Here is a 26480-nt window from a genome sequence, read left to right as displayed (position 1 = left end):
AAGGTAAAATTTGACAAAACTGAGATATATACATCATATGAAAGCTCAATAAATAAGCTTTCTATTGATATATGGTTTGTTAGTATAGGACAATATTTGGCCGAGATACATCTATTGGAAAATCTGGAATCTGAGGGTGCAAAAAAATCTAAATATTGAGAAAATCACCTTTAAAGTTGTCCAAATTAAGTTCTTAACAATGCATATTACTAATCAAAAATTACATTTTGATAGGTTTACAGTAGGAATTTTACAAAAAATCTTCATGGAACATGATTTTACTTAATATCCTAATGATTTTTGACATAAAAGAAAAATCAATTTTTGACCCATACAATGTATTTTTGGCTATTGCTACAAATATACCCCAGTGACTTAAGACTGGTTTTGTGGTCCAGGGTCACATATATATATATATATATATATTACACTAATGTAACTCAACTTAAGACATTTTATCCCCAAAGTAAAATACTAATTTATAAATACACAAACTAATAAAACTAATATATAGACTAATTTAAATGAACTATAATCAGCTATAATTAAGACATCAAGCCTTTAATTAATAGTTCACCCAAACCTATAATAATTTATTATTCATAATTTTTTTTTTACTAAATATTATACTAATATACTATTACAAAATGTCTTATTCTAATGTAAATCAACTACATTTAAGACATCTTTTTTAGAAACAAGCCCCCAGACTGTTTGCCCAATAGTATTAATTTAATACTGTTATTATTACAAAATATTACAACACTTAAAATAATTTATACCGACTACACCCTCATGCAGTTCCCAGAATTAATTTATGTCGCTCATAAAACACAGACGTCTTTAAGCAGCTTTTCTATTCAATTAAAGCAGATTAAAGCCAAGTTCATAAAAAAGTACCATAAAAGTGGTCCATATCCCTAATCTTTTGAAGTTACACTACCAATACAAAGTTTTTGGGCAGTAAGATTTGTAATGTTTTTTAAAGAAGTCCCTTCTGCTCACCAAGCCTGCATTTATTTGATTCAAAATACAGCAAAAGCTGTAATATTGTGAAATATTTTTACTATTTAAAATAACGTTTTCTGTTTTAATATATTTTCAAATGTAACTTATTCCTGTGATCAAATCTAAATTTTCAGCATCATTACTCCAGTCTTTAGTGTCACATGATCCTTCAGAAATCATTCAAATATGCTGATTTGCTGTTCAGGAAACATTATTATTATTTAACATTTAAAACAGTTATTTTTATTGTGATTCTTCGGTGAATAGAAAGATCCAAAGATCAGCATTTATCTGAAATAAAAGGCTTATGTAACATTATACACTATACCATTCTAAAGCTTAGAGTCAGTAATTTTTTTTGTTTGTTTTTGTTTTTTTTAGGAATTATTAATAATGTTCATAACATTCATAATGTTACCAAAGATTTCTATTTTAGATAAATGCTGTTCTTCTGAGCTTTCTATTAATCAAAGAAACAATAATAATAAATGTTTTTAAGCAGCAAATCAGAATATTACAATGATTTCTGAAGGACCATGCGACTGAAGTAATGATGCTAAAAATTCAGTTTTGAAATTACAGGAATAAATTAAATTTTAAAATATATTCAAATAGAAAACAATTATTTTAAATAGTAAAAATATTTCAGATTTTTAGCCTTTTTGCTGTACTTTGGATCAAATAAAAGCAGGCTTGGTGAGTAGAAGCGACAACTTTAAAAACATTAAAAATCTTACTGTTCAAAAACTTTTGACTGGTAGTATAAAATTGTTATTCCCTGACTGTCATTGCTCTCAACTATAATGCAAGTAACTTTTATGAGACTGTTGGTGTTTTGTTTTGCCTTGGCATTAACTTTTATTGTTTATAAAAGCTGTCAAAGAGCATTCTGCTTAAGATCTTAAATAATATTGCACTAAAACAGTATTTTGAGTAAATTATTCTTTCAACTCTAATTTCTTTGTCTAAATTCTATGTATTTATTTTGCATTGTCTCATACATAATTCGCTCAAGTAAATGTGTACAGATTATATAATGTATTTTGATTCGCAGTAAAACTGTGAAAAGTTTTTCGTTTTTTAACAAGAGTAGACAAGCCAGAGGGTTGACTTCAAGCCACGCTGCCTTCATTATTTAATCGCTGAATGCATTTTGGACGGCTGTCTAATCTCAACAGTGTCTCCGGTTTTTAAGAGTTCCCGTCACCTGTCAGCTTGCCATCCGTGAATTCTGATTTAGAGCCAGAAGTACGACGGCAGTTCAGGCACTCTGCGTAATTCAGAGCTGTCCTTAGATCCGTCACATTAAAAGTGTCCTCGCCAGACTCCGCGCAACAGACTGCGCTGCACTATCTGTTAAACAAAACGTGGCAGCCAAACTTGCAGCCAGGATGGCGGTACTCCAGGAGGGAGTGCACTACAGGGGCCATGTGATTGACTGCTGTTTTGGGGTCAATACGACAGACTGTTTTGTACGAACCACGTGATTCACATAGACTCGTGTGTGTGTGTACATGCACTAACCTGCCAAGTGAGAAGGACACGCAACAATGACAGCTTTACAAGTCACTTCTCCTGCAGAAGTCGTAACTTTTATGTTCTCTGAATTCTGTAAGAGAAAAACATATTAGAATTGATTAAAAAAATGAAATTGATGAAGGCTGGTATTGTGAGGTTTAGACTAGCTGAAATGGCAAGGACACTGACAATGGCCTGCTGTGAAGGAAACCGTAGTCAACACAATAAGAGAAATGTGACATGGACTTTATTGATCCCCGTTATGGATTGAACATGGACAATACATACTGCACTTGGTCAACAGGGAGGCATGCTGACATTAAAATGTCTCCCTGTAACAAAGCTTTCCCAAACAGATCGCACTGCTGACCAGACTGTGATGTAAATAAATGCTGTTACAGTATGCATGACTCCCAAAGACTCTACATATGGAAATATGAGTGCTACTTCTAATAGACAACTATTTGTAATGGAAACCAGCTACCAAATGTAAATCTATGGCAAAACACCTGGACAGGTCATTACAGGGGACATTCGTAAATGTTATCCTGGGCTACGGGATGAGGGGGGCACATTAAACATGTCTTTACCCTGCTGGGCCCCATACATTTAGCATTTTGCCTATGACTTGAAAAATCATGATGCATACAGCTCTCAGCTTTTAGTAATGGATTTATTTATATAATGTAAGAATATTTATGAACATCAAGGTAGAAGAAATGACTACTTTTATTGAGCAAGTACAAATTAAAAAAGAAACATATCCTCACATAACCTCCTTTCTCCCTTATCTTCACTTGCCTGATGCGTCACGTATTCATTTTAAAGGGATAGTTCGGCCAAAAATGAAAATTACCCTATGATTTACTCACCCACTAATCGTCCTCGGTGTATATGAGTTTTTTTTCTTTCAGACGAATACAATTTATAATGGCAGTGAATGGCTGTTGAGACTTTGAAGTCCAATAAAGTGCAATTTATCCATCATAAAAAGTACTCCACATGCCTGGGGGGTTAATAAAGGCCTTCTGAAGTGAAACGATGCATTTGTGTAAGATAAATATCAATATTTAAAACTTTATAAACCGTAATCTCTAGCTCCAGCGGATGATGTAGGCGTAGCTTAAAGGAACACTCCACTTTTTTTTGGAAATAGGCTAATTCTCCAACTCCCCCCGAGTTAATAAGTTGAGTTTTACCGTTTTGAAATCCATTCAGCCGTTCTCCTGTTCTGGCGATATCACTTTTAGCATAGCTTAGCATAGATCATTGAATCCTATTAGACAAATAGCATCGCGTTCAAAAATGACCAATGACTTTCGGTATTTGTCCTATTTAAAACTTGACTCTTCTGTAGTTATATCGTGTACTAATACCGGCGGAAAATGTAAAGATGCGATTTTCTAGGCCGATAAGATTAGGAACTACACTCCCATTCCGGCGTAATAGTCAAGGAAGTTTGCTGCCGTCATATGGCCGAAGCAGGCGCAGTAATAAAATAAATATATTTTTGTGAACAAACCTATAACTGGTCTATAATTGTTTTCCAAAGCTGGTTTTTGTCACTTTATGCATTCTCCATCTTTTTTTACAGCCTATGGTGTAAATCAACATCAAATTAATTCAGTACTTAAAGGTTTTTAAATATACATCTTCATGTGTAAAACATAAGACTGCTAAAACCAAATGAAATGTGGCATATAACAAATGATCACAATCATATTTTATTAATATGAAATATTTTATTATAATATTAAATATTATTATTATTACACTTTTAGTAAAGTATTTTATTGCTTAAAGGTGTTGCAAGTGATGTTAGCCATTTAATTAAATTCAATTTCAACCAATTTGCTAATTTTCTGATTGGATAAAAAAAAAAAAAAAAATACATGGGAACTGTGTTTTTGCTGTTTATAGAGCCAGATATGATTGATTTCTCAGAGGACCTTTTTCAGGAAATTGTCATTTTATGCATACATCATATTGCAGGAAGAAATTGCACCCCATGTCTTTAAATACACATTTTCCAACATATTTATATTTGACATTTATAATAGCAGTTGTTTGAATTGTACAAGAAAACAACTATATTTATATATTCAAAGGATGTTAGTGAATAGTAAAGACTTATTTTTAGAACATATTGAGATGTGGGGTTACGCACATTTTTGAACAGTAAGATTTTTAACGTTTTTTTAAAAAGTCTCTTCTGCACACCAAGGCTGCATTAATTTCATTCAAAGTACAACAAAAAGAATACATTTTTAGCATCATTACTCCAGTCACACAATCCTTCAGAAATCATTCTAATATGCTGATTTGCTGTTCAAGAAACATTTATTATTATTATATAATTATTATTATCTATTTGTATTTGTTATTCATCTGTTTATTTCTACAACGTTTACTATTTATTTGTATTTGTATTTTTTATTAATCATTTTGATATTTCTACAATATTTAATTTTTAACTATTCTCTTTATTTCTACAACATTTTTACTATTTGTATTTGTTTTTATTAATCATTTTGTAATTTCTACAATATTTTTCTTTATTTATTTGTATTTATTTTTAATAATCTTTTTGTTATTTCCACAATATTTGATTTATTTGTATTAATATTTTTGTTTCTACAATATTTATATTATTTATTTGTATTTTTATTTATTTTCATTAATCTTTTCATTATTTCCACAATATTTTTCATTATGTATTTCTACTTATTTTTATTAATCTTTTTGTTATTTCTACAATATTTTATTATTTATTAGTATTAATATTTTTATTTCTACAATATTTTTTATTATTTATTTGAATTATATTTATTTTTATTCATAATTTTGTTATTTCTACTACATTGTTATTCATCTTTTTGCTGTTTCTACAATGTTTATTATTTATTTGTATTTTTATTTATTTTAATTTAATCTTTTCGTTATTTCTACAATATTTTTCATTATGTATTTCTGTATATTTGTATAAATATTTTGATTTCTACAATATTTGTATTATTTATTTGTATTTTCATTTATATTTTGTTATTTCTACAATATTTTTATTCATATTTTTGTTATTTCTACAATATTTTTATTCATATTTTTGTTATTTCTACAATATGTTTATTATTTATTTGTATTTTTATTTATTTTTATTAATCCTTTTGTTTCTGCAATATTTGATCAGCATTTGTCTGAAAGAAAAAAACTTTTGTTCAAAGCTTGGAGTCAGTATATTTTTTATTTATTTATTTTTTATTTATTTATTTATTTTGATTTTGGGGAAGGAAATTATAGAAATTAATCGTTTTATGTAGCAATGATGCTTGAAATTAATCAAAAGGGACGATAAAGACATTTATAATGTCTATTTCAGATAAATGCTGTTCTTCTGAACTTCCTATTCACCAAAGAAACCTGAAAAAATCTACTCAGCTGTGTTTAACTAATAATAATAATAAATATGTTTAAGCAGTAAATCAGAATATTAGAATGATTTCACAGGAATAAATTACATTTTAAAATATATTCAAATGGAAAACAGCCATTTTAAATAGTACAAATATCTCACAATTGTACTGTTTTTGCCATACTTTGGATCAAATAAATGCAGGCTTGGTGAGCAGAAGAGACTTCAAAAAAAACAAAAAATCTTACTGTTCAAAAACTTTTGACTGGTAGTATATGTATATATACACATATGATAGAAGTCAATGAGTAAATGTAGATAAACAGTGGGGGTGAGTAAAACTTTCTACTCAGGCATGTCGATGTAACACCATTAAGATAGCTAATGGATTTTACCTCTCCGTGTGTGAGAGCGACATTATAGGCTAATTCCCCGACGCGAGGCTTTCAAAAGATTTTGTGTCACCAATCCTCAAATGAGAGCGATCTAATGGAGTGGATTTGATTTAGCTTATCTAAATATTTTAGTCATGACAAGCACTTCAGCGTACGATAATGTATAATACAGAAATGGAAAAGAAGACGCAGTGCAAAACAAACGGAAAAGCACACAGTGGGACCCGTGTCTTGGTGTCCGAATGGTATCTTGTTTAAAGGAAAGGAACTTATCACTCGCACCGCTGGTGGAGAAATGCTTGTTATCTCTGTGTCAACCCCGCGCTGATGGAGTCGTTACCTGACATATGGTCGTTACGGCGGCGCCCAGCCGAACCCGTTCTTTGCCGATCTGCTCCACCAGCTTCTCTGACAGCTGCTGAGTGCCCCCCTGTGGAGAGAGATGGCCATCACACTGAGCTCACCCACAGCTGCTGCTCTCAACACACAAAAAAACACCACAACACCTCCTTCCAGATGTCTGTGTTGTGGCACGATGCCCACTGGGCTTCTTCTCTGGAGCAGTGATTGTGAGATTACTTTTAAAATATCTGGTGTAGGAAAAAGTATCATGCCACAGTGAAAATCTGTTTTGTTTTGTTTTATGAGACTATTACATTGCATTGCTTGTATGCTGCAGAAGGCAAATATGCATTGTAATTATATGCAGTGCTCAATGGTTAGATCTAATCTGGTAGAGAGATAAAGAAGACGGACAGCGCTGACAGAAAGTAGGTAAAAGAGAAGCAGAAGATAAAGGCTCTTCTAAATGAGCTGCTTTTCACCCTTTTCCCTAAATCAACTGATGATATCTGATGCTTTTGCTAAGTTCGAAGCTGGTTCACATTGCACGGCCATTTGGGAGTTTTTCAATGATTATTTTTAATTTATATTTATATTTATAATTTGTTATTTATTTATTGATATTTTTGTTCAAACTTTTGTTTTGTTATCTATTTGTATTTTTATTTATTTGTATCAATCTTTTATTATTTCTACAATATGTTTATTATTTATTTGTATTTTTTATTAATCTTTTTGTTATTTCTACCAATATTTATTATTATTATTTATTTTTATTTTTATTAAACGTTTTTATTATTTCTACAATGTTTTTAGCATTTATTTGTATTTTTTATTTATTTGCATTAATCTTTTGTTGTCTACATCTTTATTATGTATTTGTATTTGTATTTATTTTTATGAATCCTTTTGTTATTTTAACAATATTTTGATATTATTTATTTGTATTCATCTTTTTGTTATTTCTACAAATTTGTATTATTTATTTGTATTTTATTTATTTTTATTAATCTTATTGTTTTTACAATATTTTTATTATTTATTGTATTTTTTTATCTTTTTGCTTTCTATAATATTTTTATTATTTATTTGTATTTTATTAATCTTGTTATTTCTATATTTCTTTATTTATTTGGATTTTATTTATTTTTATTAATCTTTTTGTTATTTCTACAATATTTTCATTATTTATTTGTTATTTTACTAATCTTTTTGTTATTTCTACAATATTTTATTTATTTTGTATTAATATTTTTATTTCTACAATATTTGTATTACTAATTTGTATTTTTATTAATCTGTTTGCTATTTCTACAATATGTTTTTATTATTTATTTATATTTTTATTAATCTTTTTGTTATTTCTATATTTTTATTTATTTTTATTTTTATTAATCTTGTTATTAACATTTTTATTTCTACAATATTTGTATTATTTATTTGTATTTTTATTTACTTTTTATTAATCTTTTTGTTATTTCTACAATATTTATTATTTATTTGTATTTAATTATTTTTTTATTATTTTTTTGTTATTTCTACAATATTTTTATTATTTATTTGTATTTGTATAATTTTTTTATTAATCTTTTTATTATTTCTACAATATTTTTTCATTTATTTGAATTTTTATATAATTTAATATTTATAGTGTATAATACACCAAAAAATGTCATGTGTATTTATTTTGTTATATTTGGTATTATTATTTTCTTTATTTGCTTTAATTTTATCTCACCCTTAAATTGTTCCAATCCCATATTCAGATGTGTGTTTTTAGTGGAATAAAAAAAATTCTTTATTTATATTATTTTCCATACATTAGTCTATAATAACGGCTGTAAACTCCAAAAAATGATTAAAAAAGCCCCATAAAACCATAAAAAAGGATTCCATATTTTAATAAACACAGGCCAGAAATTTCTATTTCTAACTTTTTTTATAACAATTTCATTTTTTTTTTTTTACTTTTTTTTTATAGAAACTATGTTTACTTCTGTATTCAGTGGAAGAAAACAAGTCACACAAATGTAATATGTAAGAAACAAATGGAATAAATAATAACAAAATTTAAATTTCTGTTTGAATTATTCCTTTTAAACCAGTTAAAGGAGTAGTTCACTTTCAGAACAAAAATGTACAGATAATGTACTCACCCCCTTGTCATCCAAGATGTTCATGTCCTTCTTTCTTCAGTTGTAAAGAAATGATGTTTTTTGAGGAAAATATTTGAGGATTTCTCCCCATATAATGGACTTCTATGGTGCCCCTGAGTTTGAACTTCCAAAATGCAGTTTAAATGCAGCTTCAAAGGTCTCTAAACAATCCCAGCCGAGGAAGAAGGGTCTTATCTAGCCAAACGATCAGTTATTTTCTAAAAACATTTACAATTTACAAACTTTTTAATCTCTTCACAGAATACACACAGAGCTAGACAAGACGAGCATTTGAGGTTAAAAAGTATATAAATAGTCTTTTTTTATAACTGATCGTTTCACTAGATAAGACCCTTCTTTCCTCAGCTGTGATCGTTTAGAGCCATTTGAAGCTGCATTTTGGAAGTTCAAACTCGGGGGCACCATAGAAGTCCATTATATGGAGAGAAATCCTGATATGTTTTCCTCAAAAAACATAATTTCCTTACGACTGAAGAAAGAAAGACATGAACATCTTGGATGACAAGGGGGTGAGTACATTATCTGAACATTTTTGTTCTGAAAGTGAACTACTCCTTTAAAGCTGGGCTTCCAAGTCATGATCAGCCTTGAAACTGTGCAAAAAGCAACTGCTGATATTGAGAATGATTTCTGTCATGTCTCTGTGTTGTTTATGCACCTTATCTCTCTCCCTCACCTTGACCTTGAACTCCTGAGCCGAGCCAGGTGTGGTCTCCAGGAGTCGTAGGGCGCCCCCTGCTGCAGCGGAGTACATCAGAAAGTACAGGAAGGAGATCTGAGAAGGCTCCATGCCGAACACAATACGACTACACAAGGCCAGCTCCTCCTTTACCTCTGTAGGACACACAGATAAGTATCAGCAAATGTCAATGAGCTACTTTGCATAATTGAAAACAGAAGAAAAGCACAATGCTCACGTGCGGTCCAAATATGTTTTTCCATGAAGGTGTGAAGCGTCATGCCATCGTAGAGCTCGGCATTAGGAGAACTTATTGGGTCTTCAACTGATACGGTCTTAGTAAGATGATCAATCTAGAAGATATACACATAATCTACAAAAATGACCTCAACAGATTGGAGAAACCCATTAATGCACCCACCACTTTTAGTAATAGCAGCTAAAAAGCTTTTCATACATCAATACAGACCTGAGCAATCTACAAGATCTATTGTGGCTGACTCTATAAGGTAAATATGCATCTTAAATACAATACATTAAGATATGAAATGATGGCTATTAGTCACATTTTAGCACTCAATAAAAAAAGAATTCTTCTTTTGTGGAAGAACAATTTTGTCAGATGAGATGATGCTGTTTCTCATACCCGCCACAGAAGCTGGGTGAAGTCAAGCAGGGCCAACGGGGAGTATGACGGCATGCTAGAGGTGTACGTTTTGATTTTGGCCTGCGGACCGCCCACGTGATGCACCTTCTTGCCCTTGGTGTATTGTGGGAAGACCTCCAGCCCGAGCTCTTTAATAAGCTCCATGACATGGGTCTGTGAACTACAGGACATTAAAATCAGGTAAAACATGTTTCTGCACACATACAGACATCTAAAGGCAGCTAGACACCTGCTTCAAATCGACTTTGTGTAAGTTGATGAAAATCCTGCTTGCCCTCATCTAAAGCGAAGGCTTTCAGAGCCCCAGGCAATGGCAATCTATTGGTCTCAGTGGACTCTGAGAGTAGCTCTGGGTATTTTTCTAATAGTTTGGGTAGTGGATTACAGCACTAAACATCTCGCTTGAAAACACATTTTTACTGCACATAGGATTAAACCAGCTTTTGGGATGCTCCAATTATCACAACTCAAAAACAAGCAAGTGTCACAAACACTATATTTCAGTACGTTTTTGGTTTAAAAGGCCAATGACCAAAATGTGTGTTGTTTCCTAGTAATATATCTGTCTAATGTCATTCTAAACCCGTAAAACCTCCTTTAGGCCCATTCAGATTTAACAGACCCCCTAAAGCGTGCTGTGAGTTTGGTGGGGGGTAATTAAGAGTAAATGGGGGTAAGTCACGTAAGAGAAGGCAACACCTCCATCGCGATATGATTGGATGACTGGTTATGTTCAGCTGTGATTGGTTCATGCGATAACTCTGCCACTTGTGTTTGTGCAAGTTATACATTTGCGAATCAGTCTGAATGAACAATATAATGCAGTTAATGGGAAGACTAATTTAAAAAAACAAGTAAACAACTCACACTCAGATATAACCACTTTGTTACATCAAAATAAGACTTAAAATGGCATGAAAACATGATCTGTGGGACATGATCTGTTTTTAGTGAGTAATCAGCTTGGTGAAATTTAAAGTAAACCTTTGTGTCGTTGACCAATATTTACCAAGCTTTGATGACTGATGATCTGAATAATGAAAACATACTTAAAAGTACTGCTTTAAAAAAGATTAGCTAAGTTCACAAATAAAATATATTGTTTCTTATGGAGTTATTATCTTGCAATAACTGTAAAACGCTTAAAGATGTCAAGGAAATTTAATTTGAAAAAGTCGAATTTGAAGAAGTCAAAGAAGACAAATTAAAAAAAAAAATCAAATTTGAAGAAGGCAAAGAAGTTAAATTTGAAGAAGTCGATGAATTTGAAGAAGCTGTATTTGAAAAAGTCGAATTTGAAGAAGTCAGATATAAAGAAATTGAATTTCAAGAAGTTAAAAATAAAGAATAAGTTAAACAAGTTCAATTTAAAGAAGTCAAATTTGAAGAAGTCAAATTTAAGAAGGCAAAAATTAAAAAGTCGAATTTGAAAAACACATTTGATGAAGTCGAATTTAATAAGTCGGAGAAGTCAAATTTGAAGAAGGCAAATTTTAAGAAGTCAAAGTTGAATTTGCAGAAGTCAGATTTGAAAAGTTGACTTTGAAAAAGTCGAAGAAGACAAATTTGAAAAAGTTGGAGAAGCCAAATGTGAAAAAATTTAATTGAAAGAAATTGAATTTGAAGGCAAATTTAAGGAAGTAAATTTTGGGAAAGTCAAATTCAAAAAGTCAAAAAAGTTGGATTTGAAAAACAAATTTGATGAAGTCGAATTTAATAAGTCGGAGAAGTCAAATTTGAAGAAGCTGAATTTTAAGAAGTCAAATTTGAAGAAGTTGAAGAAGTCGAATTTGAAGAAGTCAGATTTAAAGAAGTTGAATTTGAAGGCAAAGAATTTGAAGTTGAATTTAAAGAAGTCAAGGAACTCGAATTTGAAGAAGGCAAATTATAAGAAGTCAAAGAAGTCAAATTTGCAGAAGTCAGATTTGTAATGTTGACTTGAAAAAGTTGAAGAAGACGAATTTGAAAAAGTCAAATTTGAAGAAGTCAGATTTGAAAAAGTTGGAGAAGTCAAATGTGAAAAAATTAAATTGAACGAAATTGAATTTGAAGGCAAATTTTAAAAAGTCAAAGAAGTCGAATTTACAGAAGTCAGATTTTAAAAAGGTGAAGTCATCAAATTTGAAATCTGAAAAAATAAAATTTAAATAAGTTGAAGAAGTTGAATTTGACTAAGGAAAATTTGAAGAAGCTGAATTTAAAGAAGGCGAAGAATTTGAAGTCAAAGAAGTTAAAAAACACTAACTTTATGAGATTCATACTTGACTTTAATAAATAGAATATTGATTACATTATGTCAAATGAACATGAAAAATGTCAAATAGAATTGTTTTCTTTTCTTTTTCTGATAGTGTTAGTAATGCTTATTTAACCAAGAAAATTGGACTATGACATGAATTTACATTTAATTAAAAAAAAAAAAACTTAGCCTCATTTTAGAACACTACCGCCCACCACTGAAATATAGGATAAATATTACTTTCTATTCATATGATTTGCATTATCCAGAACATAATAGTAAAATGAAGTATTTCTCAAGGCATTAAAATAACATCTACAACTTAGCTTTTGCCAGGTTTTAAGTTCGGACCCTGGTTTGGGGGTGGTCACACAACTCTTTTGGCATTTAGCCCAATCAAGCCCCGTCCATCCATTTTTCAAACCCCTCGTCTTATTATTGGAGCCTGTCTCAATGTTTTGGACTGTGGGCAAGGAAACACCCTGGACAGATGACCAGTCTAGCAGAGATAACACACACATGCATACCCACGGACAATTTAGTGTCTCCAATTCACCTATATCATCTCTTTGGACTAAGGGGAAACCGGAGTACCAGGAGGAAACCCAAACCAGAACGTGGAGAACGTGCATGAGCTGATAGTGATTTATCTTTTTTTGTTTGGCTTAAGGAACCGTGATGTAAGAGCGTGAGATAGAGCTTGAACGCGTGTGTTAACTCTGCAGAAAGTGACATTAAAAACCTAAAATGTGCAATAATAATGACAGTTATTTAGTACCTGGACACCCACTGTCCCCCCATGTCCCATTGGTCAACGCCATTCGCAGCTGGCAGGTCTTTACTTACAGTTCGTCCTCCGACTCGGTCTGTGTGCAGCAAATAAAAGAAAAAAAAATGTTTATGTTTTGTATAACTTACCTGTGCAAGCGGACTTAAATAGTTTATTAACAAGGATATCTAAGGTAAAAGTCATTTTTCTTTCGACGTACCTCTGACCTCCAGAACCAAGACGCTGAGTTGCGGGTTTCTCTTTTGCAGCCTGCGAGCCGCGCTGAGTCCGGACAGGCCCGCGCCGACTACAACCACATCAAAATGTTCCTCACTCATTTCTGCAGCGGTTTGAGCAAATAGCGCGATGCAATCTGTTGCACAGGCTAATAGAACACCTCGACTGTCCTGCAGAGAAACTGCAAAGCCAAGAGAGTTGAAAGGTCGCCTTTATGCACACTTGTTGCTGGCCATGTACTGTATGAACTTGGCACTTCGCTCTTCGCGATAAAGCGGATCGTAGACTGTGGTGGTGGAACACCGGAAGATAGGCTGCTTACTCAGACCTCCCACTTATGTTTAAACTGATTAATCTCTCTATTTAGTTTGCTGAGTGCTTAAAACAAATGATTTTATAACAGCAAAAATGTATTTGACAACATATGAAACCACTGTTTTGGTTCAGAAAATAAAGTGCAAAAATTGCAGTTAAAGTTTACATACACATTGCAGATTCTGCAAAATGTTAATTATTTTACCAAAATAAGAGGGATCATATAAAATGCATGCTATTTTTTATTTAGTACTGACCTAAATATCACCTAAAATACTGTGTTGTTAACTGAATGATTCACAGCTGTTTTTTTTTGTTTGTTTGTTTGTTTGTTTTTTTTTTAGTTATAGTTGTTCATGAGTGCCTTGTTTGTCCTGAACAGTTAAACTGCCCGCTGAAATCCTTCAGGTCCCACAAAATCGTTGGTTTTTACGCATTTTTGTGTATTTAAACCTTTTCCAACAATGACTATAATTTTGAGAACCATCTTTTCACACTGAGTAGCCTACAACTGAGGGACTCATGCAACTATTACAGAAGGTTAAAACACTATCAGGGTAAATATAACTTGTTTTGTCTTCTAGAGAACATAGAAGTATCGTCTGTAGGCTAGGCAGTACTAAATGAAAATAAATATGATATTTAGGCAAAATAAGAAAACTGTACACATCTTCATTCTGTTCAAAAGTTTTCACCCCCCACTCCTAATGCATAGTTTTTCCTTCTGGAGCGTCAGTGAGTGTTTGAATCTTTTGTAATAGTTGCATATGAGTCCCTCAGTTGTCCTCAGTGTGAAAAGATGGATCTCAAAATCATACAGTCATTGTTGGGGTTCAAATACACAAAAATGCTTAAAAACCAAAGAATCTGTGGGACCTGAAGGACTTTTCTGAAGAACAATGCAAACTCTTCATGGACAAACAAGGGAGTCATGAACAACTAAACAAAAAGACTAAATGTGGATCATTCAGGTACAGTAAGAATTAAGTGTGTGTAATCTTTTGAACAGGGTCATTTTTTTAAATAAATTCCACTATTATTTTCTCCTGTGGACGTCTTTTTTTGTGAAATATCTTATTCAGGTCAGCTACTAAATAAAAAATAACACGCATTTTATATGATCCCTCTTATTTTGGTAAAATAATTAACATTTTGCAGATTCTGCAAACTTTTGACTTCAACTGTATGTGCTTTTGTGAAAACATAAATGTGACATAAAAAAAAACCTTAAGTGTGTTGTACAGTTGTACGTACTCCTATATTTAACACATGCATTTTTTTTTAGCAATTTAAATAGCCTACTAACCTTTGACCCAGTGTTATTTTGTTTATTTATATTCTTTAGAAAACATTTCTTTTCCCAACAGTATTTCTGAATTGCATAATTGCCATCTGTTGACCATCTGAGTCTCACATGTGAAGCCAAAGTTGCCAGAGCAGCTGCTAAATGTCTTAAATGCATGTCTTTTCATTCTCAGTTTCATTTATGTATCTAATTCTCATTAGATTCACAAAAAGCATGATTTCTTAAGATAAGGTCGCAGTGGCCTATTTATGTCGGCATGAGGGAGCCTCACCTTTAGATGGACTTTCACTGCATGTTAGCTTGGTGAAAAAAGCAGGGTTTATTGTCAATAAACATAATTGCATTAAACAATCACCCTGCATGTTGATGTACTAAAACTTCCCAATCATTTATTATTCTGTCCTTTGTTTTTCTGAGTGGAGTAACCAGTTGTCACCTGAGACCAGTCTCTGAGGACCACATCACCATGGCACCACCTTCACTTGATACCAGAGGAGACTCGCTGTCTCACAGTGGAGCCATTCAGAAGGTGACGTGCATGAGGACTGGAACAGAGAGATGAACTGGCCTTCAATGTGTAAGTCTTTATATATAATTGCAGATATATCTGTGTTTTCAAGGCCTATTTTCGAACTCAGATAAACGTTCGCACGGAGGAACCTGTTGTTCCGGTCGATCAGCTTTAGAGCAGCCAAAATGTTTCCTCTTGCGTTGTATAATGTATGGTACAGGATAGATTTTGCTGAACAATGAGGTTGCAGGAGCTCAATATAGTGTAGGAGGAAGAATAGAGTGTGTTACAAAAAGAAAAGCAACAAAGATGTGTTTCTCTCTCCACAGGGAAGTAGATAAGAAACGTTTCGTTTTGTGATTGTGAAAAATGGCTCTGGGTCACAACAGGTGAGTAGTTTTGCTATGGTATAAAAGTTTTCAGTTTTTGTGTCCTGTTTCTACCTGCTTCATAAGCTGGAACGTTTGCTAGTGTGTCCATTAAGTTATGAAAACGTGATTTTTTCATGTTTTCTGAACATTTAAAATGTCATTTTGGCGATTTCAATAACTTATAAGTAACGTATCAGTACAAATATAATCAAATCTGAGATCTAACAAAGACAGGACTGATCATGGTTTACTGGTGTGAAATATCTGTCCTTTTTGCAGTCTCTTTTCATTTCTAGAAAATCAGCTGAATGGGAGGAAGCGGCACAAAGTGAGGTGTCCAAACATGAATGTACAAAAACGCAGCTGCAGTACAAGGTACTGTGTGTTTCCATTGAAAGTTCAAAATATGGTACCCAGCAAGACATGCTCATTATCTCTTAGTCAAGCTCTTCTTCTCCTGCTTTTGCTGTCTTTTTGCTTTCATCTTTTACAGATGTCTGAAATGGCCTTATGTTAGACTTACAAGTTTGTCCCCGTCGTCCTCATTTATGATATTGACTGCGCTCGCTGTGCTTTTCCTCAAAGCAAGTAAGTTTCTTTGCGATGTACTTTGAAACTTGGATTCCAGAGCATTCTAGACCAGGTTAATTTGGCATTCTGTTCACAACACAGCTAAAGTTCCTCAATTAGGCCTGAAAGTTTTCCTTCATCCGAGTCATGGATGTATGATGGGATTTATTCACAAGCATCTGGACCAAATCCAGATATTAGTCATTTAGAGAGTTTCATTATATGAGCTTGTATGAATCATTCATGAGTGAGCAGCAGGACAGACCGTCAGCATGAAACCAGGAGTATGAGGGATTTTGGAATTACAGGCTAATTGAAAACCATCATCCTTGGACTTTGAATGACATAGAAAAAAATGACTGAGAAAGAACAGAATAATTTAAAGACTATGCTTATAGCTTATTTCTGGTTTGACGTTTCAGTATATTAGTGATAGTTCACCCGAAAATGAAAATTCTGTCATTAATTATTTACCTCAAAGCAGTGGTGTAGTCTAGTTTTTTGTAGTGAGTATACTGTGATTTTTCCCTCCCAGCCCCATATTCACCCATCCCAGAGCAACACCCCAAACGCCACCACGCTCATTAATGCATACAGGATGCATCTATATGTAATTGAGAGCATTCTGAAACACTGCTTATGTGTTATCAACATTTTGATTTATTTTTAGCAAGTTTTATGAGCTGTCAATTTTCAATGCACATTTAGGGGTGCAAGTTGGAACTATTATTAACAATAAATTCAGGGCTCGAAATTAACTTTTTTACATGGTAGCACTGGTGCTCCCAACTTCAAAAAGTTAGGCGCACCAAAAAAAATTAGGAGCACCCCGTTTCTTTTTAGTAATGTGCCAATCTTGATTCTTCATGGCCGATTCTTATTGCTGATGACTTTACAAGCAAATTGGCTGATTTTGAAAGCCTTTTTTTATTATTTTACGCCTTAAAGGAGTAGTCCACTTTCAGAACAACAATTTACAGATAATTTACTCACCCCCCTGTCATCCAAGATATTTATGTCTTTTTTTCTTCAGTCGTCAAGAAATTATGTTTTTTGAGATAAACATTTCTGGAAATTTCTCCATATAATGGACTTAAATGGTGCCCCGATTTTTGAATCTTCAAAATGCCGTTTAAATGCAGCTTCAAATGGCTGTAAACAATCCCAGCTGACGAAGAAGGGTCTTGTCTACTGAAACGTTCGGCCATTTTCTTAGAAAAATATATTTTTATATACCTTTTAAGCACTGAAACTCGTCTAGCACTAGGGCTTGTAGTGCGCGTTCCCGACTTTACGTCCACCGTGCTCCGTAACGCAGCGAATGCTTGAAGCAGTCCCATCACTCGCCGATTGTTTGTAACAGTGGAACAGATGTGGTCCAGTTGTGATAGCACTGAGATTCCTGCTCTGCTGGAAATGGCTGGCATTTTCCACACTTGCACCAGCATCTTGTCTCGTTTGAACGCGGTCTGCCGGAGGCTTGTGTCGCTGTCGCAGTTTTCTCTCTCTGACAGAGTTCATCTTCTGTGTATTCCGGCTCAAAAAGGTAGCAAACGGTGAAAAACTCCATCTCATGTGCTCCTCCAGCTTCAAAGACGTCCAACATCGTTGTACTTTATGTTGTACCTTGTTGCTAAAGTGTATTTGACTTCGTTGCACTTCTCTCTTCTCAAGTTCGCTTTGTAAACACTGGGTCTGTAGTTTCGCATACGTCACGCGTGACCTTTCGACGTGAGTACGTAAAGTCGGGAACGCGAACTACAAGCCCTAGTGCTGGACGAGTTTCAGTGCTTAAAAGGTATATAAAAATATATTTTTCTAAGAAAATGACCGAACGTTTCGGTAGACAAGACCCTTCTTCGTCAGCTGGGATCGTTTACAGCCATTTGAAGCTGCATTTAAACGGCATTTTGAAGATTAAAAAATTGGGGCACCATTTAAGTCCATTATATGGAGAAATTTCCAGAAATGTTTATCTCAAAAAACATAATTTCTTGACGACAGAAGAAAAAAAGACATAAACATGACAAGGGGGTGAGTAAATTATCTGTAAATTGTTGTTCTGAAAGTGAGCTACTCCTTTAAGCACAGTTTGTTTGTTTATTTAAGCACAACCTATAATAGCCCACATACTAATAACAGCCTAGATATGTTATGTAGCCTAATTTGCGCACATTGGGGAGTCGTTCTCTAAACGTGGGGTATTGAAATTGCTTTTGAATGCGCGTGCGCGTTTTACTTTTGGTTTCGTTTTAACGATTGCACAAAACTCTCTGTGGCGCTGAGCGTGCGTTCTACAATACAAGAGATTATTTTAACAAAACCATTCGAAAGTAGGAGGACACAAGCGGGATTTTGAAAAGCGTGTCACCAGTGGAAATTACATTTTTGCGTGAGTGGAACTCTGCCGCTGAGTTAGTATTTGATGTGAATGTACACCGCGTTGTACAGTATATTGAGACAGACAGGCTTGTGAAAACACTGAAAGAGTGTAATTCGAATCTGTTTTCGTTTCATAATTCATATCTCATTGGTTTGCGTAACTTGATTTCAAACTTGCGTCGAGAATGACCACTAAGCTTGATAGGTAAAGTCAGATCCAGGTCACAGCAGGCTACGGAAGCCTTAATAGTTCATTTGTCATCAATCTTCAAATAGAAGCAGCCGATTGGTCTACACATCGCCACTTCAAGTCAAACAATACGCCTCGCAAGACACACGTGGTTAATTTATGAATGAGAGTGTGCAAATTATGTCACAATATCATGTTGTTACGTATCCTCACGCTTTTTAAAGTGGGTATACGCAAATCCTTGACCTTTTCTAGTGGGTATACGGCGTATACCTGCGTATCACGTAGACTACACCACTGCCTCAAAGCCGTAAGATCTTTGTTTATCTTCGCAACACGAATTTAGATATTTTTGATTAAATCCGAGAGCTTTCTGACCCTGCATAGACAGCAACCTGCTTTTCTGCGCTCGGATTTCATCAGAATATCTTAATTTGTGTTCTGAAGATGAACGAAGGTCTTATGGGTTTGGAACTAAAAGAGGGTGAATAATAATGGCGGAATTAAAATTTTGGATCAACTGTCTCTTTAAAAGAAAAGCGTCTTTTTGTTTTATATTTTTTGACAAAAATGCTGTAGAAAATGCAGTTTGAAAATTTTGCAGTCGGTTTGTATTTCAAAAGATAAGAGAGCTGGCAATTTCAAGCCATGGATTTCATTTGAAATTGTTTTTAGAACAGTTTTCAATTTATGTGTAAAATACAATCTGTGTTTAAAGTTATAAAATAAACAGAGTCATATCTAATATGTGGATTTTGGAACCTTTGTGTGTTGAATTGCTAATAAGTTGCTAGTAACTACAACTACCACACGGATGTAAGGTTACTGTATGTTGTAGTCAGTATATATAAAAAAATCATATTGTAGGTGTTACTGTATGTACAGTAATATATAGAAGCCAATTTCCTTCACGTAAGGAAAAAAAAACTTTTTTATAAGGAAAAGTCAACATTGTAAGATACTAAATAATAATGAGAATAAAAAGTCATTATTATGACATAAAAAGTCAAAATTATGACCTATAAAGTTACATTTGGCAAAAAAGCTAAAATTCTGAGATATTATGAGTTTTAATATGATACTTTTTGATTTCATAATTCTGACTTTTTTTAAATAATTTCTATGTTATAATTTAGTTTTTTCTGTAATAATTATAAATTTTGTCATATAATTTGACTTAAAGTAATTGTTTTCCACCATAGTTGTCTTATCTCATCATGTCATAATTATGACTTTTATTTCATAATGTCTACTTTGTGTAATAATTCAGATTTTCTGACATAATTATAACTTTTTATCTCATATAATTTGACTTTGTCATAATTGTGTTTTCTAATATAATTGTATTTTTTCATAATTTCAACTTTGTCATAATTATAGATTTGTATCTCATAATTTCAACTTTTTATCTAATTCTGTCATAATTATAACTTTTTATCACATATAATTTGACTTAAAATAATTGTTTTCTATCATAAGTGTCTTATCTCATAATTTAATTTTTTTAATTAACTTTTATCTCATAATTTCCACTTTATGTAATATTTTTTTCTGTCATAATTATAACTTTTTACCTCATATCATTTGACTGTCATAATTGTAAGTTTTTATCTCATAATTTTGACTTTTATCTCATTCTGTCATAATTATGACTTTTTATTTCATAATTTCTACTTAATGTAAAAATTATATTTTTTTCTTTCATAATTATAACTTTTTGCCTCATTTAATTTGACTTTGTCATAATTGTGTTTTCTATTATAATAGTCTTATCTCATAATTTCAACTTTGTCATATTTGTTTCTGTCATAATTATGACGTTTTATCTCATAATTTCTACTTTGCAAAATAATTATGTTTTCTGTCATATTTATAGCTTATCTTATATAATTTGACTCATAATTGTGTTTTCTATTATAATTGTCTTATCTCATTCTGTCATAATTATGACTTTTTATTTCAGAATTTCTACTTTATGTTATAATAGTTTTTTTCTGTCATAATTATAACTTTTTATCACATATAATTCGACTTATAATTGTTTTCTATCATAACTGTGTTTTCTATTATAATTGTCTTATCTCACGTTTTATCTCATAATTTCTACTTTACATAATAATTGTTTTCTGTCATAATTATAACTTATGTTATATAATTTGACTCATAGTTGTGTTTTCTATCATAATTGTCTTATCTCATAATTTCGACTTTTTATCTCATTCTGTCATAATTAATAACTTTTTATCTCATTTTGTCATAATTATAACTTTTTATTTCATAATTTCTACTTTGTTATAAATGTTTTTTCTGTCATAATTATAACTTTTTATCACATATAATTTGATAATTGTTTTTTATCATAATTGTCTTATCTCATAATTTCGACTTTTTATCTCATTTTGTCATAATTATAACTTTTTATCTCATAATTTGACTTTTCATAATTGTGTTTTCTATTATAATTTTCTTATCTCATAATTTCGACTTTTTTATCTCATTCTGTCATAATTATGACTTTTATCTCATAATTTCTACTTTATGTAATAATTATATTTTATCTGTTATATTATTTAATTTGACTTATAATAATTGTGTTTTCTATCATAGTTGTCTTATCTCATAATTTTGACTTTTTATCTCATTCTGTCATAATTATAACTTTTTACCTCATATAATTTGACTTTGTCATAATTGTGTTTTCTATTATATAATTGTCTTATAATTTTTCACAATTGTTTTTCTGTCGTAATTATAACTTTTTTATCTCATAATTATAATTACCAAATTATGATTTTATTCTCATGTGGTGGAACTGGGCTCCCATAGTAAATATGTAGCAAATCATTAAAGTTTCATCACATAATGTTAACCACAACCTTATTTTACTCATAAATCAAATAAATCTAAAAACTTTTTTTTTTTTCAAAACGCATTCAAAATGAATGATATTGATTAGCCTTGCAGGTTGGTGTATAAATTGGGGTCGTGACTGAACAGCACTTCAGAGAATTTTGCAGACAGGTGCACATGAATCTTTTTCCACACTTTTGCAGATGTGACAGCAGCAATGAAAGTGACCTCGAGTGGGCCACAAACTATTCAAATGGCCCAAGGGGAACCGGTTACACTAGACTGCACCTACACATCTAGTCAAGCAGACATAGGAGAGCTTGACATTGAGTGGTCAGTTGTCAGCCCAGACACCACACAAAAAGACAAGATGGTGCGTACGCCGATCTGCCGCTGCTTCCTATCCCTGAAATAAACAAGTTGCCACTGTTTCCAATGAGTCTCAGTTTTAAAAAAAAGATGTATTCAAAAACAGCCTTAATTGATATTTTAATATTTTGTCCACTAGATAATTTCATACACAGGTGGAAGGCGATATATCTATGGTGACCCTGATTTAATGAAAGGTGTGGACTTCACAGCCACAGACCCTTCCCAGGGAGATGCTTCCCTATCGATCGCCTCGCTGACTGCCAGTCATGCTGGAACATATCAGTGCAAAGTCAAAAAGGCGCCTGGAGTGGACAGCCGAAAAATATCACTGATTGTGATGGGTAATATCACATATATTGAGTCTTTTTACAGTATCAACCTTAGTTTGCAACGTGGAAGTGAGATATTTTATTTGAATGTGCGAAACTTTGGTTTATTAGCCACTATAGGTAAATACTTAGAAGAATAACAAAGGGAAGTAAACGGTAAAACTGTTTGCACTTTAGTACTGTATATTCTTTGAGAATGCTTCCTTCAATGCCAGAATCCCGACCAGGCACAGCAACAAAGGGGCTCAACCAATTGTGTGCGTTTGGAGGCGAGGCTATCAGTTCATTCGACCAATAGGAACGGAGACATATTCAGGCAAACTTGGAGGCCTTGAAAAAGGGCAAACTGTTGGACAATTTCTAATTTTGCTCTGAAAGGTTTAAATTGAAAAGAAGTCCTTGAGTATAATAGCTGTGCACCACTTCTCAAAAGTTCTTTTGGCTTCATATAAAATTGCACAATGCAGTTATTCAACAACAGCAAAAAAAAAAACTGTATAGGTGAAATGCAATAGTTTTTTGACTCTATCTGTGGCAATGAGGCCGCATGTGCTTAAGTATTGTGTTGGTGGTGAATGCAATTATCCAAACTGTCTTAAATTTGTATGAGTGAATTATTAAAGTTTGACTCTTTTTGTGGCAGTGAGGCCATCTGTGCCGAAGTGTTGGGTTGACGGTGGCGAAGGCGTGGGTGAACCAGCATCTCTTCGGTGCAGATCGGATCAAGGCACCGCACCTCTACTGTATTCATGGAGGAGAGAGAGTGGAGGTCCCATTCCTCCAGACGCCACTCAGAGTAAGTGCTACCTCTGCTGGTAAGGTGTTGTAATGACATGCTGCTTCTCCATAAGTGATTCTCAACCGTTTTGACTCCCTAAAACAATACTGCAGTGCAAACCTATTAAAGTTTTTGCCACTGACTAAAAAATAAAAAAGTTGATTGTGACTTTTTATCTCACAATTCTGACTTTTGGTTCTCACAGTTGCGAGTTTACATCTCGCCATTCTGATTTTTTTCCCTCAGAATTGTGAGATATAGCCCTTGCATCAGAATTATACGGTGACCGGGAGGGGACACCTTCGGTTCACTTATGTTTGTCGTGGCCACGACATATAAACTCGTGGGAACATGATATTATGTTGTGGCCACGAGATATTAATTCGTGGGAACGTCATATTAACTTGTGGGAACGTGATATTATGTCGTGGCCACGACAAACATAAGTGAACCGAAGGTGTCCCCTGGCGGGCACCGTAGAATTATGAGACAGGCCTATAATTCACAATTCTGAGAAATAAAGTCGCAATTCTAAGAAATAAAGTCAGAATTCCAAGATATAAAGTCACAATTCTGACCTTTTTCACACAATTCCGAGTTTGTGTCTCACATATCTCACAATTCTTAGCTACTTTTTTCTTGCAATTCTGACTTTTTTTTTCTCAGAATTGTGAGATATAAACTCGCAATTGCGTGTTATAAAGTCATAATTTCATTCTGAGAAATAAAGTCAGAATTGCGAGATATAAAGTCACAGTTCTGACTTTTTTCTTGCAATTGCGAGTCTGTGTCTCACATATCAATTTTAGCTACTTTTTCCTCACAATTCTGACTTTTTTTCAGAATTATAACATATAAACTCGCAATTGTGTGTTATAAAGTCAAAATTGTGAGATAGACCTACACCTCGCAATTCTAAATAAAGTTGCAATTCTGAGAAATAAAGTCAGAATTGCGAGATATAGTCACAGTTCTGAATTTTTTTCAATTGCGAGTCTGTGTCTCACATATCAATTTTAGCTACTTTTTTCTCACAATTCTGACTTTTTTTCAGAATTATAGGATATAAACTCGAAATTGTGTTTTATAAAGTCAGAATTGTGAGATAGGCCTATAACTCGCAATTCTGAGAAATAAAGAATTTATAAAAGTACACTTTTTTCTCACAATTCTGACTTTTTTTCAGAATTATAGGATATAAACTTGCAATTGTGTTTTATAAAGTCAGAATTGTGAGATAGGCCTATAACTCGCAATTCTGAGAAATAAAGTCGCAATTCTGAGAAATAAAGTCAGAATTGCGAGATATAAAGTCACAGTTCTGACTTTTTTCTTGCAATTGCGAGTCTGTGTCTCACATATCAATTTTAGCTACTTTTTTCAGAATTATAACATATAAACTCGCATAGCATAACATATAAACTACGCTTCAATAGCGGCCTTAAGCTCATCCAGAGTGTTGGGTCTTGCGTCTCTCAACTTTCTCTTCACAATATCCCACAGATTCTCTATGGGGTTCAGGTCAGGAGAGTTGGCAGGCCAATTGAGCACAGTAATACCATGGTCAGTAAACCATTTACCAGTGGTTTTGGCACTGTGAGCAGGTGCCAGGTCGTGCTGAAAAACGAAATCTTCATCCCCATAAAGCTTTTCAGCAGATGGAAGCATGAAGTGCTCCAAAATCTCCTGATAGCTAGCTGCATTGACCCTGCCCTTGATAAAACACAGTGGACCAACACCAGCAGCTGACATGGCACCCCAGACCATCACTGACTGTGGGTACTTGACACTGGACTTCAGGCATTTTGGCATTTCCCTCTCCCCAGTCTTCCTCCAGACTCTGGCACCTTGATTTCCGAATGACATGCAAAATTTGCTTTCATCCGAAAAAAGTATTTTGGACCACTGAGCAACAGTCCAGTGCTGCTTCTCTGTAGCCCAGGTCAGGCGCTTCTGCCGCTGTTTCTGGTTCAAAAGTGGCTTGACCTGGGGATGTTTCTACTCCAGACTCAGTCCACTGCTTCCGCAGGTTCCCCAAGGTCTGGAATCGGTCCTTCTCCACAATCTTCCTCAGGGTCCGGTCACCTCTTCTTGTTGTGCAGCGTTTTCTGCCACACTTTTTCCTTCCCACAGACTTCCCACTGAGGTGCCTTGATACAGCACTCTGGGAACAGCCTATTCGTTCAGAAATTTCTTTCTGTGTCTTACCCTCTTGCTTGAGGGTGTCAATGATGGCCTTCTGGACAGCAGTCAGGTCGGCAGTCTTACCCATGATCGCGGTTTTGAGTAATGAACCAGGCTGGGAGTTTTTAAAAGCCTCAGGAATCTTTTGCAGGTGTTTAGAGTTAATTAGTTGATTCAGATGATTGGGTTAATAGCTCGTTTAGAGAACCTTTTCATTATATGCTAATTTTTTGAGATAGGAATTTTGGGTTTTCATGAGCTGTATCCAAAATCATCAATATTAAAACAATAAAAGGCTTGAACTACTTCAGTTATGTTGTAATGAATCTAAAATATATGAAAGTCTAATGTTTATCAGTACATTACAGAAAATAATGAACTTTATCACAATATGCTAATTTTTTGAGAAGGACCAGTATCAATTTTTAGCTCATTCAACTCAACTCAATTCAGACTTTTTTTTTCAGAATTATAAGATATAAAGTCGCAACTGTGTGAATTGCGAGATATAAAATCACAGTTCTGACCTTTTTCTTGCAATTGCAAAACTCACAAAAACTCGCAATTCTGAGAAATAAAGTCAGAATTGTGAGATATAAAGTCACAGTTCTGACTTTCTTCTTGCAAGTGCGAGTTTGTTTCGCATATCTCGCAAGTCTTAGCTGCTTTTTTCTTACAATTCTGATTTTTTTCCCCAGAAAATAAAGTCAGAATTGCCAGATAACTCGCAATTCTGAGAAATAAAGTTGCAGTTCTAAGAAATAAAGTCAGAATTGCAAGATATAAAGTCACAATTCTCACCTTTTTCTCGCAATTGCGAGTTTGTGTCTCACATATCTCGCAATATTTAGCTACTTTTTTCTGTAATTCTTTTTTTTCTCA

At 33.3% G+C, this 26480-nt stretch overlaps 2 protein-coding genes across 2 annotated transcripts in view; one reads left to right on the top strand and one right to left on the bottom strand.

Annotated features, from left to right (window-relative positions):
- Positions 1 to 13680, bottom strand: part of LOC141298987 (amine oxidase [flavin-containing]) — a 51578-nt gene extending 37898 nt beyond the window's left edge. Inside the window, exons 1-7 of the mRNA XM_073829273.1 lie at positions 13424 to 13680; positions 13213 to 13300; positions 10175 to 10355; positions 9767 to 9881; positions 9526 to 9683; positions 6671 to 6760; positions 2533 to 2617 (exon numbers count right to left, since the gene is read on the bottom strand). Of these exons, the coding sequence (XP_073685374.1) occupies positions 2533 to 2617; positions 6671 to 6760; positions 9526 to 9683; positions 9767 to 9881; positions 10175 to 10355; positions 13213 to 13300; positions 13424 to 13541 (835 nt within the window). The 5' untranslated portion in view covers positions 13542 to 13680. The remainder of the gene's footprint in view (positions 1 to 2532; positions 2618 to 6670; positions 6761 to 9525; positions 9684 to 9766; positions 9882 to 10174; positions 10356 to 13212; positions 13301 to 13423) is intronic.
- Positions 13681 to 16286: 2606 nt separating this feature from the next.
- Positions 16287 to 26480, top strand: part of vsig8a (V-set and immunoglobulin domain containing 8a) — a 12736-nt gene continuing 2542 nt past the window's right edge. The window contains exons 1-5 of the mRNA XM_073830155.1: positions 16287 to 16318; positions 16437 to 16531; positions 22139 to 22308; positions 22444 to 22648; positions 23280 to 23432. Of these exons, the coding sequence (XP_073686256.1) occupies positions 16287 to 16318; positions 16437 to 16531; positions 22139 to 22308; positions 22444 to 22648; positions 23280 to 23432 (655 nt within the window). The remainder of the gene's footprint in view (positions 16319 to 16436; positions 16532 to 22138; positions 22309 to 22443; positions 22649 to 23279; positions 23433 to 26480) is intronic.

The sequence above is a fragment of the Garra rufa genome, chromosome 23 (genome assembly GCF_049309525.1).
Source record: "Garra rufa chromosome 23, GarRuf1.0, whole genome shotgun sequence".
Classification (NCBI taxonomy): domain Eukaryota; kingdom Metazoa; phylum Chordata; class Actinopteri; order Cypriniformes; family Cyprinidae; genus Garra; species Garra rufa.
The sequence above is the reverse complement of the archived record's forward strand: the minus strand, read 5'-3'. Positions and strand labels throughout refer to the sequence as shown.